Source organism: Mustela putorius, unplaced genomic scaffold (assembly GCF_011764305.1).
Source record: "Mustela putorius furo isolate JIRA1106 unplaced genomic scaffold, ASM1176430v1.1 tig00000127_pilon_pilon_pilon, whole genome shotgun sequence".
NCBI classification, from domain to species: Eukaryota; Metazoa; Chordata; class Mammalia; order Carnivora; family Mustelidae; genus Mustela; species Mustela putorius.
Window position 1 is genome coordinate 16,222,826 of NW_025421288.1, and position 27,585 is coordinate 16,250,410.

Genomic DNA, 27,585 nt, shown 5'->3' on the forward strand with positions numbered 1-27,585 from the left:
ACGGGCCTGGAGTGGGCTGCCTGGTGGCCACAAAGGCAAGTCCCCAGCCCCACCCAGACCCTGGGAACGAGCCCTTTCTGGGAAAAGACCTTCATGTCTGTCAGTAGGTTTAGGACGTCAGGATGATGCCATCTTGGATGACCTAGTGACAGGTGTCCCTGCAGGAGCAGAGTGGCCACAAGCCCTGGGACCCTTGAGCCCCAAAGCTGGGGAAGCGGGAAGGCCGCCCTGCAGCCTCCAGAGGGACAGTCGGTCCCTGCTGGTGTTTTGACCCCTGGGTGTGGCCCTTGCTTCTTCTGGGAACCCGAGCCCCACGCCATCCAGGGGCTGGGCCAGAAGTGCTCCCACGGAAGCTCCAGGAGGGACACTCAGGAAACCCAGGGATCACAGCCCCCCAACCGAGCGCCCCGATCCAGTCACAGAGGCTGCCGTGCGCGTGGGCTCCGCAAACCTGGGCCGTCCCCCGGCTGTGGCGCGTGTCACCAACTCTGGCTGGCGCTGTGCACCGTGGCCCTGGCCCCCGGCGAGTCCCCCAGTGCCCTCGGCCCTCACCGTGCCCCGACTTACACTCGCACTCAAAGTGGAAGTCACACGGCTCATTGTCCTGCGACACTCTGACCGGCGGGTGTCCGTTCACGCAGTGGATGCTGGCCACCGGCTTCCGCCCCAGCAGGACCACGTGGTTGTGGCCCTCACACCGAGCCACTGTGCAGTCTGGCAGGGTCCAGGACTCGTTCACCTGGAAGAGAAGGGCACAGGGCTCACCGGCTGGGACCATGGAACCTGCCCCACAGCCCTGCCACGGCCCCAGAGCCCTCCCTGCCCGGGGTGCGGCCCTACATCCCCGCCTCCCGCGGTGCCGTCCCGGCCCCGACCCCGAGTGCCACCCTCCAGCCAGAGCTACCCGGAGAGAGCTCACAAGGACCCGGCCAACTGGGCCGCTGGCAGGAGGCGCACCTGTCGGGGAGGGATGAGGAGGTCGCAGCCCTGAGGCTGGGAGGGCGAGGCCGCTGGCGTCGAGGAGGCCTCCGGGGGCGGGGACGTAGGGCAGGCATCCTGGAAGCGGTCAATGTCACAGTGCTGGCTGCAGACGGCGTAGAAGGAGCAGCCCGCGCCGTCCGTCTTGTTGTACACGATGTCCCCTGTGAGGAGAGAGTCCCCAAGATGACACGGCAGGGTCAGCTCCGGAGAGCTCAGGAGGCACAGGGTGGACCCACAAGTCTCAGCACCGGAGTGCCCAGGGCGGGGTAGGGGGGATGCGGCTCCTGCACTCACCCGGGGAGAAGAGCTGCCCCAGCGCCCGGCAGAAGCAGCGGGTGGTGAGGTTCCCTCTGGAAGACACAGGCGGCCCCGGGGTGGTGAGGACGGACATGGGCGAGGTGCTCACTGTCACTGGCCGCAAGGTGCGGGGTGCCGAGGACCTGGAGGCAGCCGTTGAGAGGCCCACGGTGGTGCCGGGTGGAGAGCTGGTGATCTCCGGCACAGGCGTCCCCCGGGAGGGCGTGGTGGGCTCGGGGGCGGTGGGGCTGGGGCAGCGGCCGTCGTCCTCACAGCAGAGCAGGCGCACGTGGTAATTGTCACAGTAGCGCAGGGGTCCCGGCTGCTCCCGGTTGCGACACACCAGCCCGAAGCTCACGTCGCACTGCACCACCTGCCCCAGGTCCTCCAGACGCGCGTGCGGCGCCCTTTCCGAGCGGCACTGGATGTCCTGAGGGCGCTGGCAGAAGTCGTGGCCCGCTGAGCGGAGAACCGAGAAGGTCTCGAAGTCCCCGCCGTCCAGGCCAGGGATGGGGTAGTCCTCGTCGAACCAGTCTGTCCACGTGCACCGTGGGCTGCAGCCCGTGGAGGACGAGGCGGCCGGGCCGTGCGTGGCCGAGCTGAGCAGCGGGGGCGTGGAGAGCAGCGTGGTCCCGAAGGTGGCCGTGCTGGGCGGGGACCCGGGGGAGGTCCACGGTCTGGAGGTCACCTCGGGGGCCGTGGTGGGTGCACGGGGTGAGGTGGGCTTGGTGGTGGCTATGGTCGGGGTCCCCGGGGAGGCAGAGGGACCGGGGCTGGAGACCCTCTCTGGGGTCCTGGCAGGGGAAGGAAGGGTCTGGGTGGTGGAGACAGGGACCCCATGCGTGGTCCCAGGGGAAGAGGGTCCCGTCTGGGTGGTCCTGGGGGAGGCAGGAGAGATCTGGGTGGTGGAGACAGTGTATCTCTGTGTGGTCTCAGGGGAGGTGGGGTGGGTGGTCGTGGTCCCCAGCCTAATGACTCCCAAGGACGTTTGGCCTATGCTGGTGCTGGTGGTAGAGACAGGGACCCCATGGGTGGTCCCAGGGGAGGAGGGTCCTGTCTGGGTGGTCCTGGAGGAGGCAGGAGAGATCTGGGTGGTGGAGACAGGAACCCCATGGGTGGTCCCAGGGGAAGAGGGTCCCGTCTGGGTGGTCCTGGGGGAGGCAGGAGAGATCTGGGTGGTGGAGACAGGAACCCCATGGATGGTCCCAGGGGAAGAAGCTCCTGTCTGGGTGGTCCTGGAGGAGGCAGGAGAGATCTGGGTGGTGGAGACAGGAACCCCCTGGGTGGTCCCCGCGGAAGAGGGTCCCATCTGGGTGGTCCTGGGGGAGGCAGGAGAGATCTGGGTGGTGGAGACAGTGTATCTCTGTGTGGTCTCAGGGGAGGTGGGGTGGGTGGTCGTGGTCCCCAGCCTAATGACTCCAAAGGACGTTTGGCCTATGCTGGTGCTGGTGGTAGAGACAGGGACCCCATGGGTGGTCCCAGGGGAGGAGGGTCCTATCTGGGTGGTCCTGGAGGAGGCAGGAGAGATCTGGGTGGTGGAGACAGGAACCCCATGAGTGGTCCCAGGGGAAGAGGGTCCCGTCTGGGTGGTCCTGGAGGAGGCAGGAGAGATCTGGGTGGTGGAGACAGGAACCCCATGGGTGGTCCCAGGGGAAGAAGCTCCTCTCTGGGTGGTCCTGGAGGAGGCAGGAGAGATCTGGGTGGTGGAGACAGGAACCCCCTGGGTGGTCCCCGCGGAAGAGGGTCCCATCTGGGTGGTCCTGGGGGAGGCAGGAGAGATCTGGGTGGTGGAGATAGTGTATCTCTGTGTGGTCTCAGGGGAGGTGGGGCGGGTGGTCGTGGTCCCCAGCCTAATGACTCCCAAGGACGTTTGGCCTATGCTGGTGCTGGTGGTAGAGACAGGGACCCCATGTGTGGTCCCAGGGGAAGAGGGTCCCATCTGGGTGGTCCTGGGGGAGGCAGGAGAGATCTGGGTGGTGGCGACAGTGTATCTCTGTGTGGTCTCAGGGGAGGTGGGGTGTGTGGTCGTGGTCCCCTGCCTAATGACTCCCGATGACGTTTGGCCTATGCTCGTGCTGGTGGTAGAGACAGGGACCCCATGGGTGGTCCCAGGGGAGGAGGGTCCCGTCTGGGTGGTCCTGGGGGAAGCAGTAGAGATCTGGGTGGTGGAGACAGGAACCCCATGGGTGGTCCCAGTGGAAGAGGGTCCCATCTGGGTGGTCCTGGGGGAGGCAGGAGAGATCTGGGTGGTGGAGACAGGGACCCCATGGGTGGTCCCAGGGGAAGAGGCTCCTGTCTGGGTGGTCCTGGAGGAGGCAGGAGAGATCTGGGTGGTGGAGACAGGACCCCCCTGTGTGGTCCCAGTGGAAGAGGGTCCCATCTGGGTGGTCCTGGGGGAGGCAGGAGAGATCTGGGTGGTGGAGACAGTGTATCTCTGTGTGGTCTCAGGGGAGGTGGGGCGGGTGGTCGTGGTCCCCAGCCTAATGACTCCCAAGGACGTTTGGCCTATGCTGGTGCTGGTGGTAGAGACAGGGACCCCATGGGTGGTCCCAGGTGAAGAGGGTCCTGTGTGGGTGGTCCTGGAGGAGGCAGGAGAAATCTGGGTGGTGGAGACAGGAACCCCATGGGTGGTCCCAGGGGAAGAGGGTCCCGTCTGGGTGGTCCTGGAGGAGGCAGGAGAGATCTGGGTGGTGGAGACAGGAACCCCCTGGGTGGTCCCAGCGGAAGAGGGTCCCATCTGGGTGGTCCTGGGGGAGGCAGGAGAGATCTGGGTGGTGGAGACAGTGTATCTCTGTGTGGTCTCAGGGGAGGTGGGGTGGTTGGTCGTGGTCCCCAGCCTAATGAGTCCTGATGACGTTTGGCCTATGCTGGTACTGGTGGTAGAGACAGGGACCCCATGGGTGGTCCCAGGGGAGGAGGGTCCCGTCTGGGTTGTCCTGGGGGAGGCAGCAGAGATCTGGGTGGTGGAGACAGGAAGCCCATGGGTGGTCCCAGTGGAAGTTGGGCCTGTCTGGGTGGTCCTGGGGAAGGAAGGAGCGATCTGGGTGGTGGAGACAGGAAGCCCATGGGTGGTCCCAGCGGAAGTTGGGCCTGTCTGGGTGGTCCTGGAGGAGGCAGGAGAGATCTGGGTGGTGGAGACAGGACCCCCCTGGGTGGTCCCAGCGGAAGAGGGTCCCATCTGGGTGGTCCTGTGGGAGGCAGGAGAGATCTGGGTGGTGGAGACAGTGTATCTCTGCGTGGTCTCAGGCGAGTTGGGGTGGGTGGTCGTGGTCTTCAGCCTAATGACTCCCAGTGAGGTTTGGCCTATGCTGGTGCTGGTGGTAGAGACAGGGACCCCAAGGGTGGTCCCAGGGGAAGACGGGCCTGTCTGGGTGGTCCTCAGGGAGGAAGGAAGGATATGGGTGGTGGAGACAGGAACCCCACGGGTGGTCCCAGGGGACGACGGGCCAGCCTGGGAGGTGGCACCACCCAGCGTGGTCTCCGGGGAAGACGGGAGGGTTGCCGTTGTCTGCAGCCTAGTGACCCCTGAAGAAGTTGGTCGTGTGCTGGAGCTGCTGGCGGCGGCTGGCTCCGTGCTGGGCTGTGTGGCGCAGTGGCCGGGGCCGTCGCAGCACAGCACCCGCACGCGGTAGTTGAGGCAGGTGCGGCCTCCTGTCTGCCAGTTGTTCCTGCAGATGAGTCCGTAGTTCACATCACAACGCACATCCTGACCCAGCTGCTCCCAGGGCACATCTGGGTAGAGCACAGCCTGGCACTCGATGGCCTCGGGCTCCGCACAGAGCTGACCGCCCGCATCCCGGATGTGGTAGTAGGTCTCGATGTCACCCCCATAGCGGCCGGCCCGGGGCTGATCACTGTCCAGCCAGTCGGTCCAGCGGCAGGTGGGCCGGCATGTGGCGGTGTTCGTGGTCCGGCCGGTGCTGGGGGCTGGAGGACTGGGGACCATGGTGCTTGTGGGCAGCACGGGGGTCGGACCCAGGCCGGCGCCCCGCGAGCTGAGGGCCGTGGTGGCCAGGGTGCTGGTGCAGTGGCCGTCGCCCTCACAGCAGAGCACGCGCACCTGGTAGTTGAGGCACATGTGGAACGGGCCGGCCTGGTCCTGGTTGCGGCACACCAGGCCATCCTCCAGGCCACACCGAACCACCTGGCCCAGCTCCTCCAGTGGTGTCTCTGGCTGCGCCTCCGCCCGGCACTGCAGTGCCCGCGGCTGCTGGCAGATGGCTTTGCCCATGGCCCGGAGGTTGGCGTAGGTCTCGAAGTCCCCACCGGAGGCCCCCGGCGCCGGGTAGCTCTCGTCCAGCCAGTCTGTCCAGGCACAGCGGGGCTCACAGGCCGTGGACTTGGCCATGGGGGAGGTGGGGGTCTGTGTGTGGCTGGAGGTCACAGGTGGGGATGTCTCGGTCTTGCCCGTGGGCACTGTGGCCCTGGAGGCGGCCGTTGAGAGGCCCACGGTGGTGCCGGGTGGAGAGCTGGTGATCTCCGGCACAGGCGTCCCCCGGGAGGGCGTGGTGGGCTCGGGGGCGGTGGGGCTGGGGCAGCGGCCGTCGTCCTCACAGCAGAGCAGGCGCACGTGGTAATTGTCACAGTAGCGCAGGGGTCCCGGCTGCTCCCGGTTGCGACACACCAGCCCGAAGCTCACGTCGCACTGCACCACCTGCCCCAGGTCCTCCAGACGCGCGTGCGGCGCCCTTTCCGAGCGGCACTGGATGTCCTGAGGGCGCTGGCAGAAGTCGTGGCCCGCTGAGCGGAGAACCGAGAAGGTCTCGAAGTCCCCGCCGTCCAGGCCCGGCGTTGGGTAGTCCTCGTCGAACCAGTCTGTCCACGTGCACCGTGGGCTGCAGCCCGTGGAGGACGAGGCGGCCGGGCCGTGCGTGGCCGAGCTGAGCAGCGGGGGCGTGGAGAGCAGCGTGGTCCCGAAGGTGGCCGTGCTGGGCGGGGACCCGGGGGAGGTCCACGGTCTGGAGGTCACCTCGGGGGCCGTGGTGGGTGCACGGGGTGAGGTGGGCTTGGTGGTGGTTGTGGTCGGGGTCCCCGGGGAGGCATAGGGACCGGGGCTGGAGACCCTCTCTGGGGTCCTGGCAGGGGAAGGAAGGGTCTGGGTGGTGGAGACAGGGACCCCCTGGCTGGTCCCAGGGGAGGAGACATGGGTCTGGGTGGACGCTCTGGTTGTGGCTTCTTTCCCCAGAGATGTGGAGCCCCCAGGGGCGGGGGTGCTGGGGCAGTGCGGGCTCGGGCGACAGCAGAGCACACGGATATTGTAGTTGAAGCACATGTTGAAAGGCCCCTTCTGGTCCTGATTCTTGCAGACCAGCCCCGTGTGCAGATCACAGCTGAGCACCTGTCCGATCTGGTCAATGCTGACCTCGGGGTAGTTCTCTGCACGGCACTCAATCTTCTGGGGTTCCTCGCACAGCGTGCCCCCCGCAGCCCTGATGTTGTCCAAGGTTTCCAAGTCCCCGCCCTCTACACCTGAGGTTGGGAAGTCCACGTCAAACCAGTCTGTCCACTCACACTGGGGCTGACAGCCAGCCGTGCTCTGGCTGGGGGTGGCGGCCGTCGTGGCCGTTCCCAGGGTTCCCGGCGACATTCTTGCTGCGGTCGTGCGCGGCTCTGTGCGTGGGCTGGACGGGGGGCCGGCGGGGACAGTGCCTGTCGTGTGTGTTTGTGGGGTCTCCCTGGAGGGGCCGCCTGTGGTCTGCGCAGTGGCCAGTGTCTGTGCCCCGGGGGTGGGCCCCGCGCACTGGTCTTGGCGGCAGCACAGCACGCGGATTCTGTAGTTGTAGCACATCTTGAACAGGCCTACCTGCTCTTCGTTCCGGCACACCAGGCCAAAATCGACGTCGCAGTGCACGCGCTGGCCCAGCTCCTCAGCGCTCCTGCCGGGGAAGTTCTCGGCCTGGCACTCGATGTCCACAGGCTGCTCGCAAATGGCCCCTCCTGTGCTCCTGATCTTGTCGTACGACTCAACGTCCCCCCCGGCCTCCTCAGACTTGGGGTAGTCCACATCGAACCACTCCGTCCACTGACATCGGGGCTGGCAGGAGGTGGTGGCCAAGGCTGGGGAGCTGCTCGACGCCCAGGTCCCTGTCACGGTCGTCTCTGCCGGCGGGGTCTCCGTGGCAGGGGTGGACCTGGCCAGTGGCTGCCAGCTGGCGGCTCGGGGGGAGGTGGTGGTGCCGAGGGCCGTGGTCGTGGCCCCGGGGGAGGTGGTGGTGCCGAGGGCCGTGGTCGTGGCCCCGGGGGAGGAGCCACAGGGCAGGTAGCTGCAGCAGAGGACCCGCAGCTCGTAGTCATGGCAGAGCGGGGGGCTCTGCTCGCTGTTGAAGCAGGTCAGCCCCCAGGCCACATCGCACTCCACCTTCTGGCCCAGCTGCAGTAGTGGGGTGTCGGGGAGTCGCCGTGCCCGGCACTCAACGCTCACCGGGGCCAGGCACACCTCGTAGCCCTTCTGCCTGAGGTTCACAAACGTCTCGAAGTCTCCGCCCGCCATGCCGGGCTCCGGGGGGCCACTGTCATACCAGTCGGACCAGAGGCAGAACTCGCGCACACACACGGTGGTGACGGTGGGAACTGAGCCTGTGGGCCGGGGGCGAGGACCTCGTCAGCCTCCTCTGCACCCCTGCAAGCCATGCCCAGGAGCAGGGGTGACCGGGGCTGTTGGTTGTGCTGAGGACGCCCGCTCTGACCTCCTGCTCTGCCCAGATGTCACCGGGGTCTGGGCTTAAGGCTTTGGGGGTGAGCGGGACCAGCAGCGCGTCCGCCAGGCTCACCTGGCGTGGAGAGCGGGACCGCGGTGGTGGTGAAGGTGAAAGGGGTTTTGGACGGGGTTCCGGGACATTCCACAGCCCGCCGGAGGATGGTTCCGTTCTGTCCGCAGATGGCCAACAAGCAGGCGCCGAGCCCGTCGGTCGTGTTGTAGATGACGTCCTCGTAGTGGTAGGTCCTGCCCTCGTAGACGCAGGTGCAGGCTGGGAGACAGGGCCGGCATGGGGCTCACTCGCAGCCCTCAGCCCCGGCCCCATCCCCGGGGCCGCCCCTCGGCCTTACCTGTGAGGCTGTGTGCGCACCGGAGGCCGCCGGCTGTGCACTCGCTGGGGAAGAGGAGAGGGGAGCGCTGAGGGCCCGCCAGGCCACGCCAGCACCGCTGCCCGGCTCCCTGCCCCGGGCCCCGCCCACTCACCAGCTCTGGCAGTTCTCTGCCGTGGGGACCCTGGCGCCCACGTCGTGGTAGTTCCCGTCCTCGTCATAGCAGCCACACTGGGCCACGCACTTCATCTGGTCCTCGCTGAAGAACGGCTCGCTGGGCGGGCACCTCGGGTAGCAGCCTGGGCAGGCACAGTGCGTGGAGGAGACTCGCCCTCGGGGCCGGGTGCTGGGCACTGCGCGGGGCCGCCGTCCCGCCACCTGTCCCCTTCCCCGCCCTCACCTTCCAGGCCCGGCAGGTCGTGCAGACAGCGGCCGCCCGGGTTCCGGCACGTCCTCATGCAGGGCGCCCCGCACGGCTGGTAGTGCCACTCGCACTGGCCCTCGGGGTTGTAGTAGTCGCAGAACAGGGCTGCGCGCGGAGGGGGGCGGCTGAGGGCGCACCTCTTGCTTCCTGCCCCGCCCTCAGCACGCTGGTGCCGTTAGCACCCAGACGTGGGCCCACCCCTGGGCACCCGGGCCCCACCCTGCCCGCCCTTCAGTGCCACAGCAGAGCCCCACTCACGGCAGGTGTCCGGGGTGCGCCAGGACACGCACACGCCCACGTCGCGGCAGGCCTGCGCGTAGGCGGCCACGGCCGTGCAGAAACACTCACAGTCGCCTCCTGAGTCGCAGGCGCACGCGTCGCCCACGCAGGCCTCGTAGTACTTGGCGGGGTCCACCTGGGGGAGGGGGAGGGGCCGCTCAGCCGTCGTTGGGGACCTGCAGCCCTGCATGAGCGCGGGAGCGGCCGCACACGCACCCCACGTCTGCGTCCGAGATCCGTGGCTCCCACCCGCCTGGCACCGTCACCACACCCACATGGTACCTCTGGTTGAGACGGCCCTCCCCACGGCCGTCATGACCCTGCTGGTGTCCTCGGGGTGAGGGGACAGCCCCCTGACCACACCCCTCCCTCAAGTAGCAGAGCCCAGAGGGGACCCAAGACACGTTTGCCACCAGCCTGTCCCTCCTAAGCCGCCCACATGTCAGCAACAGGTCCTGCGCCCTGAGATCACGCTTGTGCGCGGGCAGCCGTGTCCTCGAGAAAGTCACAGGAAGGACCTCAGGGCGCAGTCTCGGAGGAGAACCGCCAGTCCCCGGAGCTCGCGAGGCCCGGCTGCGGGGAACGTGGTGGGACGGGAGGCGGCCCCCGCGGTCCGGATGTCTCGCAGCCTCACTGGCAGGGGAGGGGCCGAGCGGTCACGGGGATGCTCCGGCCGGACCCCGGGGTGTCGTGGCACACCGCTTGGACCTCCCACGTGCCAGCAGCCACGTCCAATCCAAGCTCGGAGGCCCAGCCCAGGCCAGACCCAGCTCTGCCGGAAGTGGGGGGCAGGCCCAGTCCCCAGGTCAGAGCCTGGGGCCTCAGCCCACCTGAGGGTGGCAGGCGGCGAAGGTCGCGCTGTTGATGATGCTGCACTGCTTCTGGGCCCAGGACTTGCGGTACGGGTTGGCGGTGCAGGGGTCGCGGGGGGCCGGGGCGTCGGGGCAGGCCGGGGAGAACTTCCAGCTGTTGCCGAACTCCAGGGCGCTGCCCACCACGGACTGGCCGCGCGTGGTGAAGTCGTTGATGGCGTTGTCGTCGAAGTTCCCGCACAGCCCGCAGACGCGGCCCTGCAGACGGGTGGCGGCGGCACGGGGGGCTCAGGGGGGCAGCCTGAGGGTACAACACCCAGCCCAGACTGGCAGGGGGACTCCAGGGTAGTGCCCTGTGACCTTGCAGGAGGACAGAGGGCCCTATAGCCAGCAGGTGGGCAGGCGGATACGGGGGCAGGCCGGGGCCGGCCTAGCGGGCGTGGGGACATGTGGAGCATGAGCAGGGTTCTGACCAGGACTCAGCCTGTTGGACGGTTTGGCCTCGACATGCCCTTCGGAAGCCAGCGTGGAGAGCGGACTCGCCCCGGCCCTCAGTGGCTCATCAGCTGCCGGAGGGGCCAGATCTAGGAGTGGGGGCTCCGACCATGCCCAGAGGGCCCCAAGCCCGCCGGCCCTCACCTTGTAGTCCTGCGTCAGCCGCACGAACACGCTTGTCCTCCGGTCCCAGGACAGCACGAGGCCGCCGCGGGTCTCCACGGTGAGGTAGTTGCCTGTGTACCGGACCTTGTAGGGCGGCTCTCCGCCCGGCCCCCACTGCACCACCCTGTAGCCGCCGTCCTGCAGGACCAGCTCGTAGCTCTGCGGGGGACGCACAGGGCAGTGGCTGCAGGGACTGAGGGGCCGGCTTGGGGGCTGGAGCCCACCGGAGGCCTGAGGCAAGGGCCCCACGGGCGGTCAGGGGCCCAAGCGCGAGGCCAGGGTCAAGGAAGAGCGGGCTCCCGACACTGTCGGCAAACACGAGGCCGGACCTGAGCAGGGAGAGCTGAGGGCCTGGGGAGGGGCCACGGGTCAGTGGGGGTGATGTCCCCGGGAAGCAGTGTGGCTCTCCGCCTGGTGAATGCCGACCTCCCTCGGCTGGAACTGGGCACCCCGATGTAGTGGGCTGAACACGGGCGCCCACAGCGTGTGTCCCCATCCCGGCCCTGGAGGCGGGGAACGCAGTCTTGTTTGCAAGAAGGGTCTCTGTGGGGGTCAGGGAGGGACGAGCTCACCCGGATTAGGGTCAGCCTCAGCCCAAACACAGGCGTCCCTGGGACAGGAGAGAAGGGGCGGGCCCGTGGGGGAGGGGCGGGGGAGGCCGGAGGGAGCCCCCCCCCAGGCTGGCAGGGGGCTTGGCCCTGGGACCCCTGCTGCCAGACTCCTGGCTCAGAACCGAGAGAGAATGCATTGCTCTGGCGTCAGGTGCCCCGGCTGCGGCCACTTGTCCAGGGGAGGACAGAGGGAAGGACAGGGCTCCCGGGGGCCCCTCACCTCCAGGAAGAGCTTGATGGCCTTCGAGCAGGTAACGCCCGTGGTCCCGCAGGGGACGTTCTCGGTGACGACGCGGAAGGTCCCGTTGGTCGTGCCGTTGCTCCCACAGTAGTCCTGCGACGGGCAGGGTCAGGGTGAGCTCGGGCTGCGGGAGCAGGTGGGCCGGGTCGGGGGACGGAGGGGCCACGCACCTGGACCAGCGCGTACTCACAGGTCCCCTCGAAGCCATAGCGCTCCCCGTCGAAGGTGATGAAGTGACCGTCCCCATAGGCCACGCAGGTGCCCAGGCAGGGCTCGTGGCCGCATACCCACCGGCGGTTCCTGCACGTGCTGAGGACGGCAGACAGCTGCTCACCCCGAGCCCAGGACCAGCCCTGGCCGGCTACCCTCTGCAGAGGGCTAAGCAGAGGGAGCAGTGTGGACACCGGCCCACTGCCCGCCTCTCTCTGGCTTCAAGCCCTCAGCACCTGGTGAGGCAGGGGCAGGGGTCCTGGTGGCAGCTCTGAACGGTCGGGCCCCAGGGGCACCTTCTAAGGACAGAGGGGACCGTCCCGGGCTTTCCCAGGGGTGGGGACAGCGCCAGGCCTCGGTTCCTCCCCCACCTCCTCCCTCCCGCAGGGGGTCCCCGACCCACCAGGTGTTACAGTCCACCCGGATGGTGTCCCCCGGCTTGTAGACAGCCTCGTTGTGCAGGCAGGGACAGTCCTCCTCGGCCACACAGCCCCCGCTGCCATCCGACACCAGCCCCAGGGGGCAGACGCATCCGGACACACAGTGGGTGCTGAACTGTGGACGGGCATGGTGTCAGCGCTTGTCCCCCCCCCGTGCCCAGGGACACTGGGGCACAGCCCGCTCTCCCGGCCACTCACACAGTCCACGTCCAGCGTGTGGCAGCTCCTGAGGCACTCGGCCCCGGGCGCGCCCGCCGAGGCGTTGCTGCAGTCCAGGTACACCATGGGGGCCACACACCCTGCAGGGGGAGACCACTGGGCTGGGAGGGGCCGCAGCCCAGGCCCATGGAAGCCCTTGAACCCGGGCGCGGCGGGAGGCCCTACCTGAGCTCCGCTGCTCCGCCGCTCCCAGGCAGCTCAGCCTCCCGGCCACACACGAGCTGCGAGAGACAGGCCAGCCTGCTGGGGCCCACTGCCCACCCACCACCCCTTGGGCCCCACCCAGCGCTCTGCCCAGAGCCCAACACACACACCCCGCCTGGGCACCGGACCCTCAGAACCCTGCCCCCGGCCAGGGGCTGGGTCCCTGTGTACCGCACAGCTGAGGGGTGGAGGGCGGGCATCCCTCCCAGGAGGCCCAGAGACCGTCGGGTAAGACATGGGGGGTCAGAGTGTTGCAGGCTCAGGACAGGATGTCGGGGGGGCAGTGGCGCGCTGGGGACATGGGCGTGCAGGGCAGTGGCAGGCTGGGGACACGGGCGTGCAGGGCAGTGGCAGGCTGGGGACACGGGCGTGCAGGGCAGTGGCACGCTGGGGGCACGGGCGTGCAGGGCAGTGGCAGGCTGGGGGCACGGGCATGCAGGGCAGTGGCACGCTGGGGGCACGGGCGTGCAGGGCAGTGGCAGGCTGGGGGCACGGGCGTGCAGGGCAGTGGCACGCTGGGGGCACGGGCGTGCAGGGCAGTGGCAGGCTGGGGACACGGGCGTGCAGGGCAGTGGCACGCTGGGGGCACGGGCGTGCAGGGCAGTGGCAGGCTGGGGACACGGGCGTGCAGGGCAGTGGCACGCTGGGGGCACGGGCGTGCAGGGCAGTGGCAGGCTGGGGACACGGGCGTGCAGGGCAGTGGCAGGCTGGGGACACGGGCGTGCAGGGCAGTGGCACGCTGGGGGCACGGGCGTGCAGGGCAGTGGCAGGCTGGGGACACGGGCCCAGCTGGCCGCTTACCACACCACACCATCGTCATGCACCACCTCCCCTGGGGCCAGCACGGAGCCATGGAAGTAGCAGGGACAGGCATCGGCCGACACGCAGGCGCCCGAGTCATCCAGGAAGGTGCCCGCAGGGCAGACGCAGCCGTCCACCGGCAGGAAGGGGACGCTGCAGGTGACGTCGACCTGGCTCCGGGCGCGGCAGGTGGGCTGGCAGCCGTCCACCACGTAGCTGTAGTTCTGGGACTGGGGGCAGCTGCTCACATACTTGGCTGGGGCGGGGGCAGCACTCGGTCAGTGGCCGGAGGGTCCCTCCGGGCTGGGGCTCACACAGCCCAAGACGGTTTCCCCCCGACACCAGGTCCTTGGTTGGCCCAGACGAGGAAGCGTGAAGCGCCCGCTGAGAACGTGGGAGTGGGAGTGTCCGCCCGCCCCCCGGGGCCCCCACCCCCCGCGCAGCCAGCCCGGCCCGGGGACAGGGGCCCAGGAGCACGTGTTCTGCTGGGGGGTGGGGACACTCACCGCACACGCCGTCCCTCCAGCCGCGGAGCAGCACCCCCTGGGCCGCGCAGGCGTGCACGTAGGAGGACAGGGCGGCGCATAGGCAGTCTTCGCTCTTCTCGCAGTTACACGTGTCGAACATGCAGTTCTGGGGACGGGGCCGCGGGGGACCGTCAGGGACCCTCCTCTCCCTCTCCCTGTGCGTCCTTCCTGGGACCCCCACCCGGGGCCGGGCGCTCCGCCACACGCAGGGCCCTCAGCACCGCTGGATGGAAGTGGCGGGGGCTTCGTGGAGGGGACCCCAGGAGAGACCCCTAAGGGAGCGCGCAGGCCAGGTTGGGGAGGGGCAGAAAGAAGGCATGAGGCCAAGCGAAGGTCAGGGTGAGGAGGGGCCTCCACGGGACCGGGGAGTCCGGCTGCATTCCGCAGACGTCACCGCTTGTGGGGCGCACACGTGGGGTGAAGAAGAGGGGACCTATGCCAGCCCCAGTGTGGGCAGAGGTGGGCCCAGCCCTCCACCCGTAGACATGCACTCCCGAGGGTGCGTTCATGGGCACTGTGGGCTTTGAGCTTCGGGGAAAGTGGCCCTCGAGCCAGCTGTGTGGGTTGCGTGGGGTCCCCCCAAAAGGCATGCAGAAGTTCTAACCTCCGGGGCCTAAGAAAATGACCCTACTGGAAACAGGGTCTTTGCAGATTCAATTAAGATGCGGTCATCAGGAGGGGCTCTGAATTTGGACGCTGACACGGGGGAGGGGCACGGAGGCAAAGGTTGGGGTGATGTTGCCCCAAGCCTGGGTGTTACCTGGAGCCCCAAGGAGCCTCAGGAGGAAGGTCTACAGCCTGAGGAGGGAGCGTGGCCCGGCCCACCCCTTGCTTTCCGTCTCTGTCCTCCAGGACTGGGACAGAGCACTTTCTCTAGAACCCACGGTGGCAGAGCGGACAAGCTCGCGGGACCCAGGGAGGACAGGCGACCCGCGCACATGCTGGAGGGGAGGAGGCTGCAGGTGGGGCCGGGTTCTCACCGAGTGGAAGGGCGCGGGGTTGAGGACAGAGTGGCAGCGGGAGAAGGCTCCTGCCGGGTCGGTGAGCAGGGAACACCAGTGCTGGGCGTAGTTCTCTGGGTGGGAAGGCGAGGCGGCTGGTGGCGTCCCCGTGGCTCCTCCCCCGCGCCTCCCACCCCGCAGCTGCCTCTCCTGCACCAGCCCCTGGGAGAGCTGTGACGGGTGGGGCCGACCCGCGGTGCCTATGGGCCCCAGGCCCTACTGCCCACACGCACACACGCCCAGATGTGGGGTCCCCCAGCCCCACCCACCCCAGGGCCAGGGGAGATGGAAGCTCCAGCTCCCAGACGCAGCCCAGGTAGGACGGTGGGAGTACCGTTCTCCACGCTGAGGGAGCAGGGGTCCTCGAAGCTGTTCTTGACGTTGGGGCAGGAGGCCTGGGTCTTCCAGGTGTTGGCAAAGGCGGCAGCCGTGCCCTCCACCACGCCGCTGAGGGTCCGGAAGTCGTCGGCCTGGTTCTGGTTGAAGTTCCCGCACAGGCCTGGGGGCCGAGGCCCAGGGAGGGAGCACCAGTGAGGCATCCAGCGGGGCCATTGCGCTGGGCCTGCGTTCCCTCCAGAAACCCTCGCAAGGAGACCAGCCAGAGGGCCCCGGCCCCAGACCTGGTTCCAGCACCATCGGCAGACGCGCCAGGGGGTCAGCCCACGGGCAGAGCCTGCCCCCGAAAGGACTGCCCGGCTCGCTCCCCAGCCCACCCCAGGTCACCGCCCCAGGAGCAGCTCCCTCCCAGCCCCGACTTCCTGCCAGGCTCGAGCCCTCCCGCCTGCTGCTGAGCCCAGGGCCCGGTGCCTGCGCCGCGGCCGGCCTCACCGCACGTCCGCCCGTGGTAGGACGGGTCCAGCTGGAGAAACACCTGCATGATCGGGACCATCTGGACCCGCAGCTGCAGCCCGAGGCCCGTGTGCGCCAGGATGAAGAAGGACGTGGGCCGGAAGACCGTGATGTTGGCTGCGGGGGGGACAGCGCCCGAGTCAGGCCGAGGCCCTTGCCCTGGAGACAGCCCCGGGGCGGGGCGGGTCCTCCGGGGACAGGCTGGGAGGAGACGGGTGTACGGCAGGCCCTGGGAGTGGGCAGTGTTGGCAGGGACCGGTCCTGGTCCCCGGGAGGCCGGGCGCCGCGTGTGCTCCGCCCCGGGCCCCCAAGGGTCCTACCGCATCCCGCGTGCGGCCGGGATATTGAGCAACGGCCTCGGGCCGTGAAGAACAGCAAGGGACCCGGCTGGCCGTGTGCAGGCTCTGCGAGCGGGCCGCCCGGCCGCAGCCTGGCCAGCCGTCCCGGGCCATGTACCTGCAGACACGGGCAGCTGGGTGTAGATGGAGTTCACGAACACCCCGCCGTTGGCCTGGATCTGGATGACCTGGAGGGAGGAAGTGGCCGGGTCACTGCGGGGAGGAGCCCGCCTGCTCGGGGGTCCAGGGAACACCCCGGGGGGCCAGCCCGGCAGAGGCCGCGCCGGGCGGGGAGCTCTGGCCTCGAACCTCCGGCTCCGTGGGACTCGGCTCCGTGGGACTCAGGACGGGGACGGGGCGTGCAAGCAGAGAGTCAGTGTCCTCCGGGCCCACGCGTCCTGCCAGCTCCCCTGGGTCCCTGCGGGAGCCTCACCGTGTCCCCGCCGTTCACGCTGAGCGCCACCGATTTGAGGCAGTTCTCGTTGTCCGTCAGGCCGCACCTGCGCAGCTCGGCCAGCACGCTGAAGCTGCTCCCTGCACACGTCTGCGGGGCAAAGCCACCAGGGCACTGCTGCACGCACTCGTGTGGGGCCTGTTCCCAGCACTCCCCGTGTGGGTGCAGACGGGTGGTGGCCCACGGTGGCCTGTGGCCCCGGCGGCCACCTCCAGGCAGTTCGTCTCAGGGCCTGGGAGCCCCTGGCCCAGTAAGTGTGAGCCCCGGGGCTTCCCTTGGGGATGAGACCCCAGGAGGAGATCTGAGGGGCCTCACCCTTCTGACGGCCGTCATGGGACCCTGTGTGGGGGCGGAGGGGGCCCGAGAGTCCCTGGACAGGTCTGCCAACCCCACCGGAGCCGCACCTTGGACAGGACGTAGCTGCAGTCCCCGTGCACGTCGTAGAGCCTCTGGTCGTAGGTGGAGATGTGGGACCCACCCTGGACGGAGCAGGTGCCGGGGCACGGAAGGTCCTGGCACTGCCACAGCCCCCCGGAGCAGGTGCTGGGAAGGGGGCAGGGGGGCGTGAGCAGAGGGGACAGAGCCCATCCCATGCGCCCCCACCCCGGCCCGGGCAGACGGGAGGCCTACCAGGCGCGGCAGCTGCTGGTGAAGGAGGCTCCCGGGGCGTACGTGCGGCCCCCGTGTGTGCAGGGGCACTGCTGCAGGGGCAGACAGCCCTGGTGGGTGGCATCATCCAGCACCGTGCCTGGAGACAGGGGGCATCGTGAGTGGCCGGGTCAGGTGCTGGAACCTCGTGACCGGGGCAGCCAGGGGGTGGGGCCAGGAGAACCTGCCTGGGGGGCAGAAGCAGCCGTCCACACAGTGGTCCTCGCAGAGCTGGGAGCGCTGGGGGTTAGAGCAGGTGTCGGCGCAGGGCGAGCCGCACTCCTGGTGCCGCATGCTGGGGGGGCAGATCTGGGCTGCAGGGGGAGGCAGCGGTCAGGCCCCAGGAAGCTGCCCACGCACGGGGCGAACAGGCCCCTCCACTTTCAGCCGCTCGTGTGCTACACCCAGGCCTGGGGAACCCCTCATCTTGGGAGACCGGGCCCCGCCTGGCCTGGACAGCGGCTCTCCTCTGGGTGAGGCGGCAGGCAGGGGAGCCCAGACCACAGGGCCTCCCGGATAGCCCCCTCTGGCCTGCCTGGCTTCTGGTGAGCTGGGCTCGTGGCCCCCAGCCTGGGTCCCCAGCCAGAGGCCGGATGTTCTGCCCAGGGGTGCTGCCCCCATCCCCAGGGACCCCCTGTGAGTGTGGGGGCCGGCCCACACACTCCTGTTGGGAGCCACTCACGGCAGAGGTCGGGGCCCCTCCAGTCCTGGGGCTGCCCCCCCGCATGGGCGCACTGGCGAGAGTACTCTGCGAAGGTGGCACACGGGCAGGAGGGGCACCGGCACAGGTCCTGGGTACAGGCGGCCACATACGCAGTCGGGTCCACCAGCTTGTTGCACTCCGCAAAGGCCGGGCCGAGCAGGGTGCGGCGGCAGACGCCCTCCTGGGGAGCACAGACGTTCGGCACTGTCCACCCTCGGGCCCTGCAGACATTTCCAGGCCAGGGGACCCCCTTCCTCCCCTGAAGTTCCTTTTTCCCTTCATCCGTCTGTCCGTCTGTCCGTCTACCGTCTGTCCTTCCTTGCTCCCGAGCATCTGTCCGCCCCGCCCAGCCTCCCCCCGCCACGTGGACTGGCCCCCACCGGGTGCAGAGCTTTGCTTGGCTCTGGGGACTGAGCCAGGACTGTGGACCCAGCCCCCGCCAGGGCTCCAGGATGCACCTGCTCACGGTGGGAGTACCCAGGAGGCCAGTCAGAGAAGGCGGAGGCCCTCAGGCAGCCCCAGCAGAGCCAAAGCCCACCAGGGCACCCTTCCTCCTTCCCCAGCAGCCGGGGGTGGACTGAGCCTCCACATCCTGACTTAAATCTCACAGATAGACCCGAAAAGTGGGGCCTCCCCGCTCCGCCCCACCAGGCAGGACTGTATGTGTGCCGACACATATTTGCACACACAGAAGGACACACACACGTGCGCTGCCCACACACTCAGAGCGTGTGCGTCAGTGGAGGTGAGTCGGTGTCTCCAGACTGGAGGCTGTGTCCTCGGCCGCCTGGGAGCTAGGAGACCCTCTCTCACCTGGACACCCCAGGCCCCAGCCTGGGAAGCCTGAGCCTGTGCCCCTGGCAGCCCCCTGCCCTTGGGGAAGCAGAGGCCATAGGCTCACCACGTCTGTGCAGTTGCTGGCCGGGGAAGACGGGGGGTCCTGGCACTGCTCTGTGGGCCCGTCCAGCTTCTGTAGGTTCCCGAACTGCAGCGGGGTCAGCCTAGCGTCTGTGGACAAGAGGTGCTCAGCGTGGGGCGTGCTGAGGGCCCCTGGGGGCCATGCGGGCAGTGGCTGCCTGGGGACCCCCTGCCCGTGCCCGGGGTGCTGGGAACTTCTCTCTGGGGCACCACTGGCTTGAGTACCGCCCAGTGTCTCAGTGAGGCCACCCAGGCTGCCCCCTCCAGGCCTCCTCGGGACCATCCAGTCCCCCGAGGGACCCACAGGCTTGGCTTCCTGCCATTCCCTGACCCCACCCTGAGCCCAGGGGACACTCACTAAGGGAGTAGAACTCGTTGACAGCCGGGAGCCCGTTGAAGTCCCCGCACAGACCACATGTCTGGTTGGCGTACTTGGGGTCCAGCTCCAGCTAGGGGCAGAGGAGGGCAGTTCCAGCCTCAGCCGGCCCAGCCGAGCCCTCACCTCCTGCTTCCCCTGCCCCCAGGGCTGGGAGGCTCACCCCGACCTGGCCAGGAAGGGCGTGGGGGACAGGGCGTCCTTACCAGGGCACTGTCCTCTCTGTTCCACAGGAAGGTCAGCAGCAGCCGGACAGTGACCTTGATGTAGACGCTGCTCTGCTCCACCAGCAGGCCTGCACGGCTGTAGGGCAGCTCCTCTCTGGGGTGAAAAGTTCTGGTCGTCCCGCAGCGGGGGTCCAGCAGGGTCCGGGGCCCTCCCCGCACATCCCGAGCCACCCCCAGAGTCCCGGCTCCGCCGCAGCCCGCCCCAGGCTCACCGCCGCCCGTTGATGAGGACGGAGCCGTTGGAGGCCTCCAGCACCAGCCCCTGGGTCTTGAGGACAACGTGGGTGATGGTGGGCCTGGAGCCGGCCAGGCCGCGGCGCAGCTGCACGTTGAAGTCCTCGTACGCGGCACCGCAGTGCGCGGACAGGACGTAGTTGCACCGGCCGGGGAAGCGGAAGATGTCGCCGTCAAAGGTCTTGTAGTGGAAGTCGCCCCAGGTGCTGCAGACGCGCCCGTTGTGCGCGGGGTTCCGGGCTGCGGGGAGAGCATGTGGGGCCCCAGCAGACACCACCAGCCCTGCCAGCCCCCTGCGGTGGCCGTCCCCGGGTCTAGAGAGGAGGGGAGCCAGGAGGGTGGCCGCTCGCCCGCCTCGCCGCCCTGAGCGCCCTTCCCCCATGGACCCCGCACCTGGGGTCAGCGCCCAGAAGAGCCGGCCACAGGGAGGGCTCCCGGCTAGGACCGCGGCCATTCAGCTGCCCGCGCGGCTCCCCCGCAGATCTGTGAGTACCCCCGCCCCCCACCAGCCGTGCGCAGTGTCCACTCACAGCTCATGGTGGGCAAGACAGAGACAGGCGGAATGACGGTCATGCTCCAGGCTGGAGAGGGAGGCCAGGTCACACGAGAGACGCGGCCGGGCCGGAGACCCGCGCCCTCCTCGCTGGCCGCCCCGACGCAGCCCATCGAGCCCCAGGACTGGGGCTGCCCCGCCCGGGCCCTCCCCACCTGCCCAAGACACACTACTGCCCCAAGTGTGCGTGTGAGTGTGCATGTGCAAGGTGTGAGCACGCATGGGCGTGGGCGTGTGTGAGCGTTTCGGGCTCTCTGCTCTGTGCCTTAGCTTTCCGGGGCCATGACCCCTGCCGTCCCTCCTTGTGGGCAGGCAGGATCCAGAAGGGTCTCTGTGACATGCAGCCGATGTGCAAAGGGGTCTGTCCCTCCCCCGTCCAGGTTGCCAGGCCACTTGGAGCCCAGCCCCTTCTGCCTGCCAAGGGCCACCCGCCGCCCTCCGAGCCTGGGCCGCATACCGACGTCCACCCTCCGGCTGTGCTCTGCGGCCTCTCTGCTTGGCTGGCTGGGCTCCACGCTGCTCTGGGTCTCTGCGGGGAAAGGGGATGGGGGTCCCTGAGCTGCTGGACTTGCCCCATCCTTCCTGGGCAGGCCCCATGGACATGCGACAGTGTGGAAAGCGGGGCTCCGCGGGGGGGGGAGGCCTCCGCCGGGAGCCTTGTGCTGACCCCCAGCCTCCCCGTCCACACACGCAGGTGGTGCCTCGTCCCGCCCAGACACGGCCGTTGGCGCTGCTGCCTCCAGGCGAGAGAGCGGAATCAGGAAAAGGCGTTGGTGCCACTGACCCCAGCCACCCCAGAAGAGGGTTCGGCCCCATCCTGTGCGTCCCTTGGAGAAGGACAAAGACCAGCTTTGTTGGGGAGAAGGACACACGCAGCTGGGGAGGCTTCTAGGCGTGACTTAGCAGAAACCCAAGACCAGAGCCAGATTCGAGTTAGAACAGTCCATTATGGCAGCAGGAGGCCCAGGGGCCCTGGTGCCAGGGTGGCTGTCCCCAGGGGCCTGTGTGCCCACCACCTCCAGACCAGCCCAGGCACCTCCACCAGCCTGACTGCCCCGGTGGCCAGGCCCCCAGACCCCCTCGCTGCCGTGGCAGACAGCGGCGAGCCGTCCAGGCGCCTCTGCTGAGCTCAGGCTGCACACCCCCTTCACACGGCTTGACATCCTCCCTCTGGTCTGCCAGGAGTCTCCACACTCAGCCCAAGACGGAACTTCCTGGGGAGTGGGGGCGGACCCCGATGTCCCCACATCCCCAGTGCGACCTGCTTGGCGAGGGGCACAGGGAGGCCATGGGGACGGCCTCTGCTTCCTGTTCGACTCTCCCAGCAGGGACCTTGGACAGAAACCACAGGGCCTGGCCCGGTATCGAACTTGGCTTTCAAGGGCCCCAGCAGACTGTGTTTCCTACAGGCACAGACGTTACCCCTTTCCACGCTGGACCCCAGACCAGCAGCTCCTCCCACGTGAGCCTGGCCAGGGCCAGCCACGGCCGCACCCCATTGTCAAAAGCCAGAGAGAGTCACGGGGGTGCTTGGCTTGCCCGTCGCCTCCCCATCCAGGCCCGGTTTCGTCCCCATCCAGGCCCCGTCTCCACGAGAATTGACTCAACTCGGGGCCCTCCTCGGGCAGAGTCACTCACCCAGCGAGTCCGGGTCGGCACCGCCGGGGCCAGGGGACCGCCCACTACCGACGGTGCACCGCACCGCGGCCCGTGCGCACCCCGACGTAGGGCTCTCCTCTCGGACGGCCTTAGCCCACCCCAGCAGGGTTCACCCCCCAGAGAGGAGTGGGCAGGGGTGAGGTGGCTCGCTGGAGAAGCCACTCTTCAGGCACATGCTTCGAGGCCAGCACAGCCCAGAGCCTGGGAGGGCCCGGCCGCGTGGGGGCCGTGCGAACCAGCGGGTGGGCACCTGAACAGCCCGGTGGGCTGGGGGCCCGGCACCCCATTGGGAGTCACTCTGGGGAACTCCCCCACCCCCCAGCCCTGCTCCACACCACGAAACGACCGACGGAGAGGGCTGTGGGCCAGTGTCCATCTGCCTGGACCCCCCGAGCCCGGGGGACGCACCGTGGGGAGGCCTCACGGGAGCAGAGCTCAGGGCTGACACTGGGCGGGGTGGCCTGCAGTGGCCAGGGCTCCAGGCCAGCCCTGCTGGGTGTCACCCAGGCAGCCCCTGAGGCTGTGTCTTTCATGTTGACAGTAAGTATTAGGGCCAGTGGTGCTTCCCCTAGATGCTAAGTGCCACGGAGGGGCCGGGGAGTCCCTGGGAGCCGGGGGGGGGCTCAATGGGGCTCCCCTGTTGGCTGTTCCAACCCTAATCAGAGCAGGAATTTTGGAGCCGCCGTGTGGAGCTCCAAGGACCAGAGAGACACCCAGCCTTGACCTCTCTCCCACCCCCACCCCAACACCCTCTCGGCGGTTCTCCCTGGGGGCCCCAGCTTCTCCTGGCTGGAGGCTGAGAGCCTCGGGGCCCCAGTGGGGACACACGGGGCGGGCTCTTGCCTGCCCATTCTCAGGAGGAGGATCCCCGGCAAGTGGCCTGCGGGGCTCCCCTGCTGCAGAGAAAGAGCCGGGTCCTCATCCTCACCTGTCTCCTGTACCAAAAGCAGGGCCGCCAGGACCCAGGCCAGCACCAGGCACCCGTTCAGGGCACCCATCCTGGGGGCTGGCACGGCGGCGGGCTGGTGGCCGGGAGGGAGTGGGCCCCAGTGCTTGCTCCTTGGGGACCCTGGGGCTTATATAGCAAGAAGCCTTGGCCCGGCGCCCGGCTCCTGGGCCACGCAGGGCTCCGTCCTTCCCCCCAAGGTGGCCACGTGTGTTTGCTCTTGGGGAGGGGCTGAGGCAGGAAAGACGCCTGCAGGAGGAAGGATTTGCAGCTCTGGGCCCCAGATTCACAGGACCCTTGCCCTCAGTCTCCCCCGCCCCTCCGCAGCGTCTGAGAATCAGAGGGAGAAAGGTGACCGCCTGGGGCCAGCGGCCCATCTGGGGGGCAAGGCCCCTGCACGCAGCTGTCCGAGCTGCCCTGGTCGTGTCTCACTGTCTCACTCACTCAGTAGGGAGGTGGTCAGCACGACCCCACGCTGATCCCGTACATCGAGCCCCTCCCCAGAACCTGGCCAAATCCTCAGCCATCAGGTAGCCTTGGGCGCTGGCCAGGGGTGTTCACCCCAGGTCCCTGGGGCTTCTGCTCAGCTAGGGGGTGGTCAGCCATGTGTGTAGGGCGGGGTACCTGGGCTGCATGGCCTGTGGGGGTCCTGGGACGGGGCTCCATGCCCAGAGACCCTAACCATGCCGACCAGTGCCCCTGAAGATCTCGGGGCTCCTCTCTGTCACCAACTTCAGATTTAAGGGGAAAGTAAGGCCCTGATAGTAGACACCAGGCTGGCCTTTGTCCCATGCCTGCCCTGGCCGAGGCAGGACCAGGAGCTCCCAGCATGGCGGGTTTGACCATCCCCTCGCTTCTGAAGCTGGCTAGGTGGCCCGAGGCCGGGTCGCACAGAGGAAGCCGCTGTCCCTCTGGGTCCGTGAGTCGCCAGGGTCCTGGGTGGACGGCAGGCCACACAGGGACTGATGTCGCCACACTGATGTGCTCCTGGGGCCCCCGGCAGGGCTGACGAGGTCACCTCAGTCTGAGCGGGTCTCAGACTGGGGGGTTTCTCAACCCCAGTGCCGCCCTGAGTGGGAGCCGCGAAATTCCAGCTCGCTGGCTGGCCTGGCCTGGCAGGGCCACATGGTAACCTTCTCCCAGCGTCTGGCTCAGCCTCGCTGTCCCCTCTGACCCGCACCGCAGGCGTCTCGTTCTCTGGCTCCAGCAACAGCGCTGGGCACCTTTACTGCACGCCAGAGTGTGTCTGAGAGCGGCCCATGGGCGGACCTGGCTGGGAGGTGCGGGAAGCCCCCAAAGCTTCTCTATGGTGCGCACAGCCAGGCCCCTGCCTTGTCCTTCCCGGGATCCGTCCACATCAGTGGAATTGCTGGGGCCACGCACAAACCTGCCTCAAAGCTTTCACACCTCCCGCCTGGCAGTCACCCCCTCTGCTTGGCAGAGGGCCCCTCCGGCCAACATCTGGGCCACTGCCGTGCGTCTGGGGGTCCGGGGTCTGCCGGGGGCCTCCCCCCCCCCCGGGAGCCGGCCCCGCTTCCTGGCCTCGGAGCTCCCGCCAACGGGCCTGGCGCGCTGCCCACTCACGTCCGCAGATCTCCGGGCCTCCCTCAGGCTAGCCCTCGGGCCCCCGCAGCTTCCCTGGGCTTCCCTGAGAGCTCCGGCTCTCGTCCGTGCCTCACCCGGCGCCTGGCCACCAGGCCCCTGCTGTGCCGCCCTGGCCCCCCAACTCGGCAAGCACCCCGCGGCCTTCAGGGCCCGCCAGCCCCCCGCCCCTGCCCGTACGAGCCTCGGACTGGGGGCCTGAACGTGAGCTGTTCGGGGCTTCTGGTTTGCCGTCTCTCCCTCCCACCCCACCCCGGACGGAGAGCTTCCCACCGCGGCACACAGTAGGCGCTCCGGGCGGCCCAGCGCCACCCCTCCCCGCGCCGCAGTCCGGGCCGAGGCCGGTGGGGGCCGCCGGCACAGCTCTTGAGACATCCCGGATGCGGCCCTGGCCCTGTTTGCTCAGCGAGTTTACGCCTTCACACTTGACGGAGCCGAGGACGGAGATAAAGGGAAGGAAGAGAACCGGCTGCCTGGAAGCGGCCGCCCCCGGAGCTCGGGAAGGCTCCGCCAGGGACGGTGCCAGGAAGCCCGTGCGCCCTGGGTCCGCCCCTGTCCTGGCTCAGCCCACAGACCGGCCGTGCAGAGCCCAGAGGTGCACTGCCCCACCCGCTAGGGATTTCGGAGGTGCTGAGCTCACGCCTCCGTGCACCCTGCATCCTGGCAGCAAGGACGGGGCACCAAGGCCCTTACTGGGAGCGGCTGGGCGAGCTGCCGCACCTCGGGCACCGTGGAGGGTGCGGGAGGACGGGGGCACGGCCCTGGGGCACAAGCTTGGCTGGCTCGGAGCCCGCCCCGGACCGCCCTGGGATGGGGCCCTTCACACCTGCTGCCTCCTGTCTCCCCCGGACGGCAGTGTGCCACAACCACGGGGACCCTGGCAGCCCTGGACTACACCCCAGGGGCTTGTGCTCCCCAGAGCGAAGAGCCCAGTGGTGTGACTACTGGACTAGCCTGACCGTCCAGGCTGGTGGCCCCAGTGGGGAGGGTGGCCCGGGCAGGGAAGGACCCCAGGTGACACGTGCGTAACAGGCCCCTCCCGCCTGGGCTTTGGGACGGCGAGTTCTCTCCCCCCACCCCCAGCATGCTCAGGGTGTTTCCCCCAAAACTCGGGGACCAGCCTGGTCCAGGAGAAACAGGTGGCGAGTCCATCATGGCCCTGGGGGCCCCCAGCTGGTCTTTGACCCACGTCCCTGAGCACCTCCGCCCTGTGCAGGGCACTTGGGCTGTGGAGAGGAGCCCTTGATTTCCCACTGGAGGGGACAAGTGACCCTGGGGTGGGCTGAGGCTGAGGAAGGGGCTGGACCCTGGAGCTATCCCCACTGTGAGACAGACCGTCCCCCCGCCCCCGCCTCCGGGCAGGCTGCAGGCATGTGGAGCACCTCCCGCAGGACAGCCCTGCCCCGCTGGCCGCCACGAGCCCCCCAACCTCTTCACCCAGGTCCCTTCCTCCCCCTTGTCCTCTGTCCCCCGTCCTTCCTTCCTTCCTTCTAGCAAATTCTGAGCCCCAGGGTGGGACGGCCCCGGGCCCTGGAGGCAACTTGGACAAGGAGAAGGAAGGTCCTGCCCCATGGAGCTCAGGACACGTGGCCGTTGGCGACCACATGGGAGCTTTGCAGGGACCAGAGGGTGATGGTTCTGGGCGGTGAGGGGGACCAACACTCGCGGCCCTCTGTCCAGATCACCTTCTCTTTCCAGAAAGACCCTGTCCTTAGAGAACTAAGGAACCCTAGGAACTCCTCGGGCCCTGGTGCCTGCCCACCCCCTCTGTGTCCGGATCCGGTGGCCCCGGAGACCAGAGGAGTGGGATCACACAGTACCTACCCCTTGGGTCTGGCTCTCCGACTCAGCACCATGTCCACGAGGTGTGGCGGCAGGGGTCAGAAGGCCCCGTTTCTCGGGCTCAGGACGGCACTGTGCGAACACGCCAGACCCCACTTCCCATATCATCGGCTGACGGACCGGGGCCGCTTCCAGCTGTTGGCTGCTGTGAGCACAGGAACACGCCTGGGTCCCTGCTTCCAGTGTCGTTGGGGACGGACCCAGGCATGGACTCGCCGAATTGTGTCTTAATCCCGTGCTTCGCTTTCTAGGGGGTGGCCAAAGTAGTTTCCACAACACGGACAGCATGTTGTGTCCCCCAGTAGTGAACGAAGGGCTGCGGTGAGGACGGCTCTCCTGGGTGCAGACTGCTGACCTACTGCCGAGCGGACAAGGCCCAGGGGCTCTGCCCTGACCCGGTCCACGCAGAGTCCACCTTCATGACCTGGTCATCCCCCAGAGCGCCCACCCGCCGACACCATCGCTGGGGGGGGGTGGTCTTCAACATGTGGATTTCGGGAGGTCACATTCAGACCACAGGAGGCTTGATCGGTTTCTTCGTGAAGTTTCTAGAGTTTTCTGCGTGTAAGACCGTGTGGTCTGTGCCTCCTTCCCGGTCCAGGCCCCGGTACCTTGTGTTTCGTCTTGCCGCCCCATACCTGCGGCCCGCGCTCCCGGCGCGCTGCGGAATGGTGGCGCTGGGCGTGGGCGTCCCGTTCTGTCTCCGCGGGCACGCGCTCCGTCGCCGCCGGGAGCGACTTCGGGGCCGGCTGCTCATGCTCCCCTTCACGATGGTGGTTTCCCTCTCGTTCTGGTTTGTTGAGTGTTTTCATCATGGAAGGCGAGGAGTTCCGGCAAATTCCATTTCTGCATCCACTGAGATGGTCAGGTGCCCCCGGACTGTGAACGGGGGGACAGACCCGTGCGCGCGGCCGTTCCTGCGCTCCGGGGTGCGCCCGCGGGGTGGTGGTGCAGAATGTCGCGCTTCTGAATTGGTTTGCTGGCGCTTCGTTGAGCACTCGCACACCCGTGTTCGTGGCGGGCACGGGTCTGTGTGTGGCTTCGGTGTCAGGGACACGCTGGCCTCACAGAGCCAGGCAGGAGCGGGTCTGTCCCCCGCGGTGTTTGGAGGAGTTTGGGAAGAAGCAGTTCAGTCCCGTGAGCAGGTTTTGTTTCCAGGAATTTGTGTTTCTTCCCGTTGTCAAGCCTGGTGAGACGGTCTGCAGGACCCCTTAGCACCACGCGCTCTGCTGTCCCACCAGGGGCGGCATCGCTTCTGCTCCCGACGCGGCGCTGCTCGCCCGTGGACGCGCTCGCCGGGGCTGTCTCCGGGGAAACAGCTGCGGGGTGTGCCGCTTCTCTGCCGCTCTGTCTGCCGCCTTTTCCCTGCTCGGACCGACGCGAGCGCCTTCCTGTCCCAAGCGCGGGGCTCAGTTCCCGCGTCCCTTGCTGCCGCCTTGGGGGCTGCGGTGTGGCTGTCACTGGAGACCCTTCCCTGTGTCGGTGCTCCCAGCTGTGCCGCGG

The 27,585-nt window shown here is 68.4% G+C and overlaps 1 protein-coding gene across 1 annotated transcript in view; it reads right to left on the reverse strand.

The window, feature by feature from the left end:
• The window catches only part of MUC5B (mucin 5B, oligomeric mucus/gel-forming), a 28,524-nt gene extending 5,767 nt beyond the window's left edge, over positions 1-22,757 (reverse strand). The window contains exons 1-33 of the mRNA XM_045066780.1: positions 22,621-22,757; positions 20,491-20,562; positions 20,011-20,061; positions 19,459-19,720; positions 19,226-19,340; positions 19,002-19,092; positions 18,627-18,733; positions 17,705-17,906; positions 17,211-17,336; positions 17,005-17,122; positions 16,779-16,917; positions 16,354-16,464; positions 16,039-16,108; positions 15,562-15,699; positions 15,068-15,232; positions 14,713-14,807; positions 13,712-13,838; positions 13,206-13,461; positions 12,366-12,421; positions 12,180-12,280; positions 11,945-12,096; positions 11,502-11,640; positions 11,311-11,424; positions 10,459-10,638; positions 9,838-10,077; positions 8,987-9,143; positions 8,705-8,833; positions 8,459-8,603; positions 8,326-8,369; positions 8,049-8,246; positions 1,276-7,854; positions 958-1,142; positions 568-739 (exon numbers count right to left, since the gene is read on the reverse strand). Coding sequence (XP_044922715.1) covers positions 568-739; positions 958-1,142; positions 1,276-7,854; positions 8,049-8,246; positions 8,326-8,369; positions 8,459-8,603; positions 8,705-8,833; positions 8,987-9,143; positions 9,838-10,077; positions 10,459-10,638; positions 11,311-11,424; positions 11,502-11,640; positions 11,945-12,096; positions 12,180-12,280; positions 12,366-12,421; positions 13,206-13,461; positions 13,712-13,838; positions 14,713-14,807; positions 15,068-15,232; positions 15,562-15,699; positions 16,039-16,108; positions 16,354-16,464; positions 16,779-16,917; positions 17,005-17,122; positions 17,211-17,336; positions 17,705-17,906; positions 18,627-18,733; positions 19,002-19,092; positions 19,226-19,340; positions 19,459-19,720; positions 20,011-20,061; positions 20,491-20,562; positions 22,621-22,690 — 10,906 coding nt within the window. The 5' untranslated portion in view covers positions 22,691-22,757. The remainder of the gene's footprint in view (positions 1-567; positions 740-957; positions 1,143-1,275; positions 7,855-8,048; positions 8,247-8,325; positions 8,370-8,458; positions 8,604-8,704; positions 8,834-8,986; positions 9,144-9,837; positions 10,078-10,458; positions 10,639-11,310; positions 11,425-11,501; positions 11,641-11,944; positions 12,097-12,179; positions 12,281-12,365; positions 12,422-13,205; positions 13,462-13,711; positions 13,839-14,712; positions 14,808-15,067; positions 15,233-15,561; positions 15,700-16,038; positions 16,109-16,353; positions 16,465-16,778; positions 16,918-17,004; positions 17,123-17,210; positions 17,337-17,704; positions 17,907-18,626; positions 18,734-19,001; positions 19,093-19,225; positions 19,341-19,458; positions 19,721-20,010; positions 20,062-20,490; positions 20,563-22,620) is intronic.
• Positions 22,758-27,585: the final 4,828 nt, after the last annotated feature.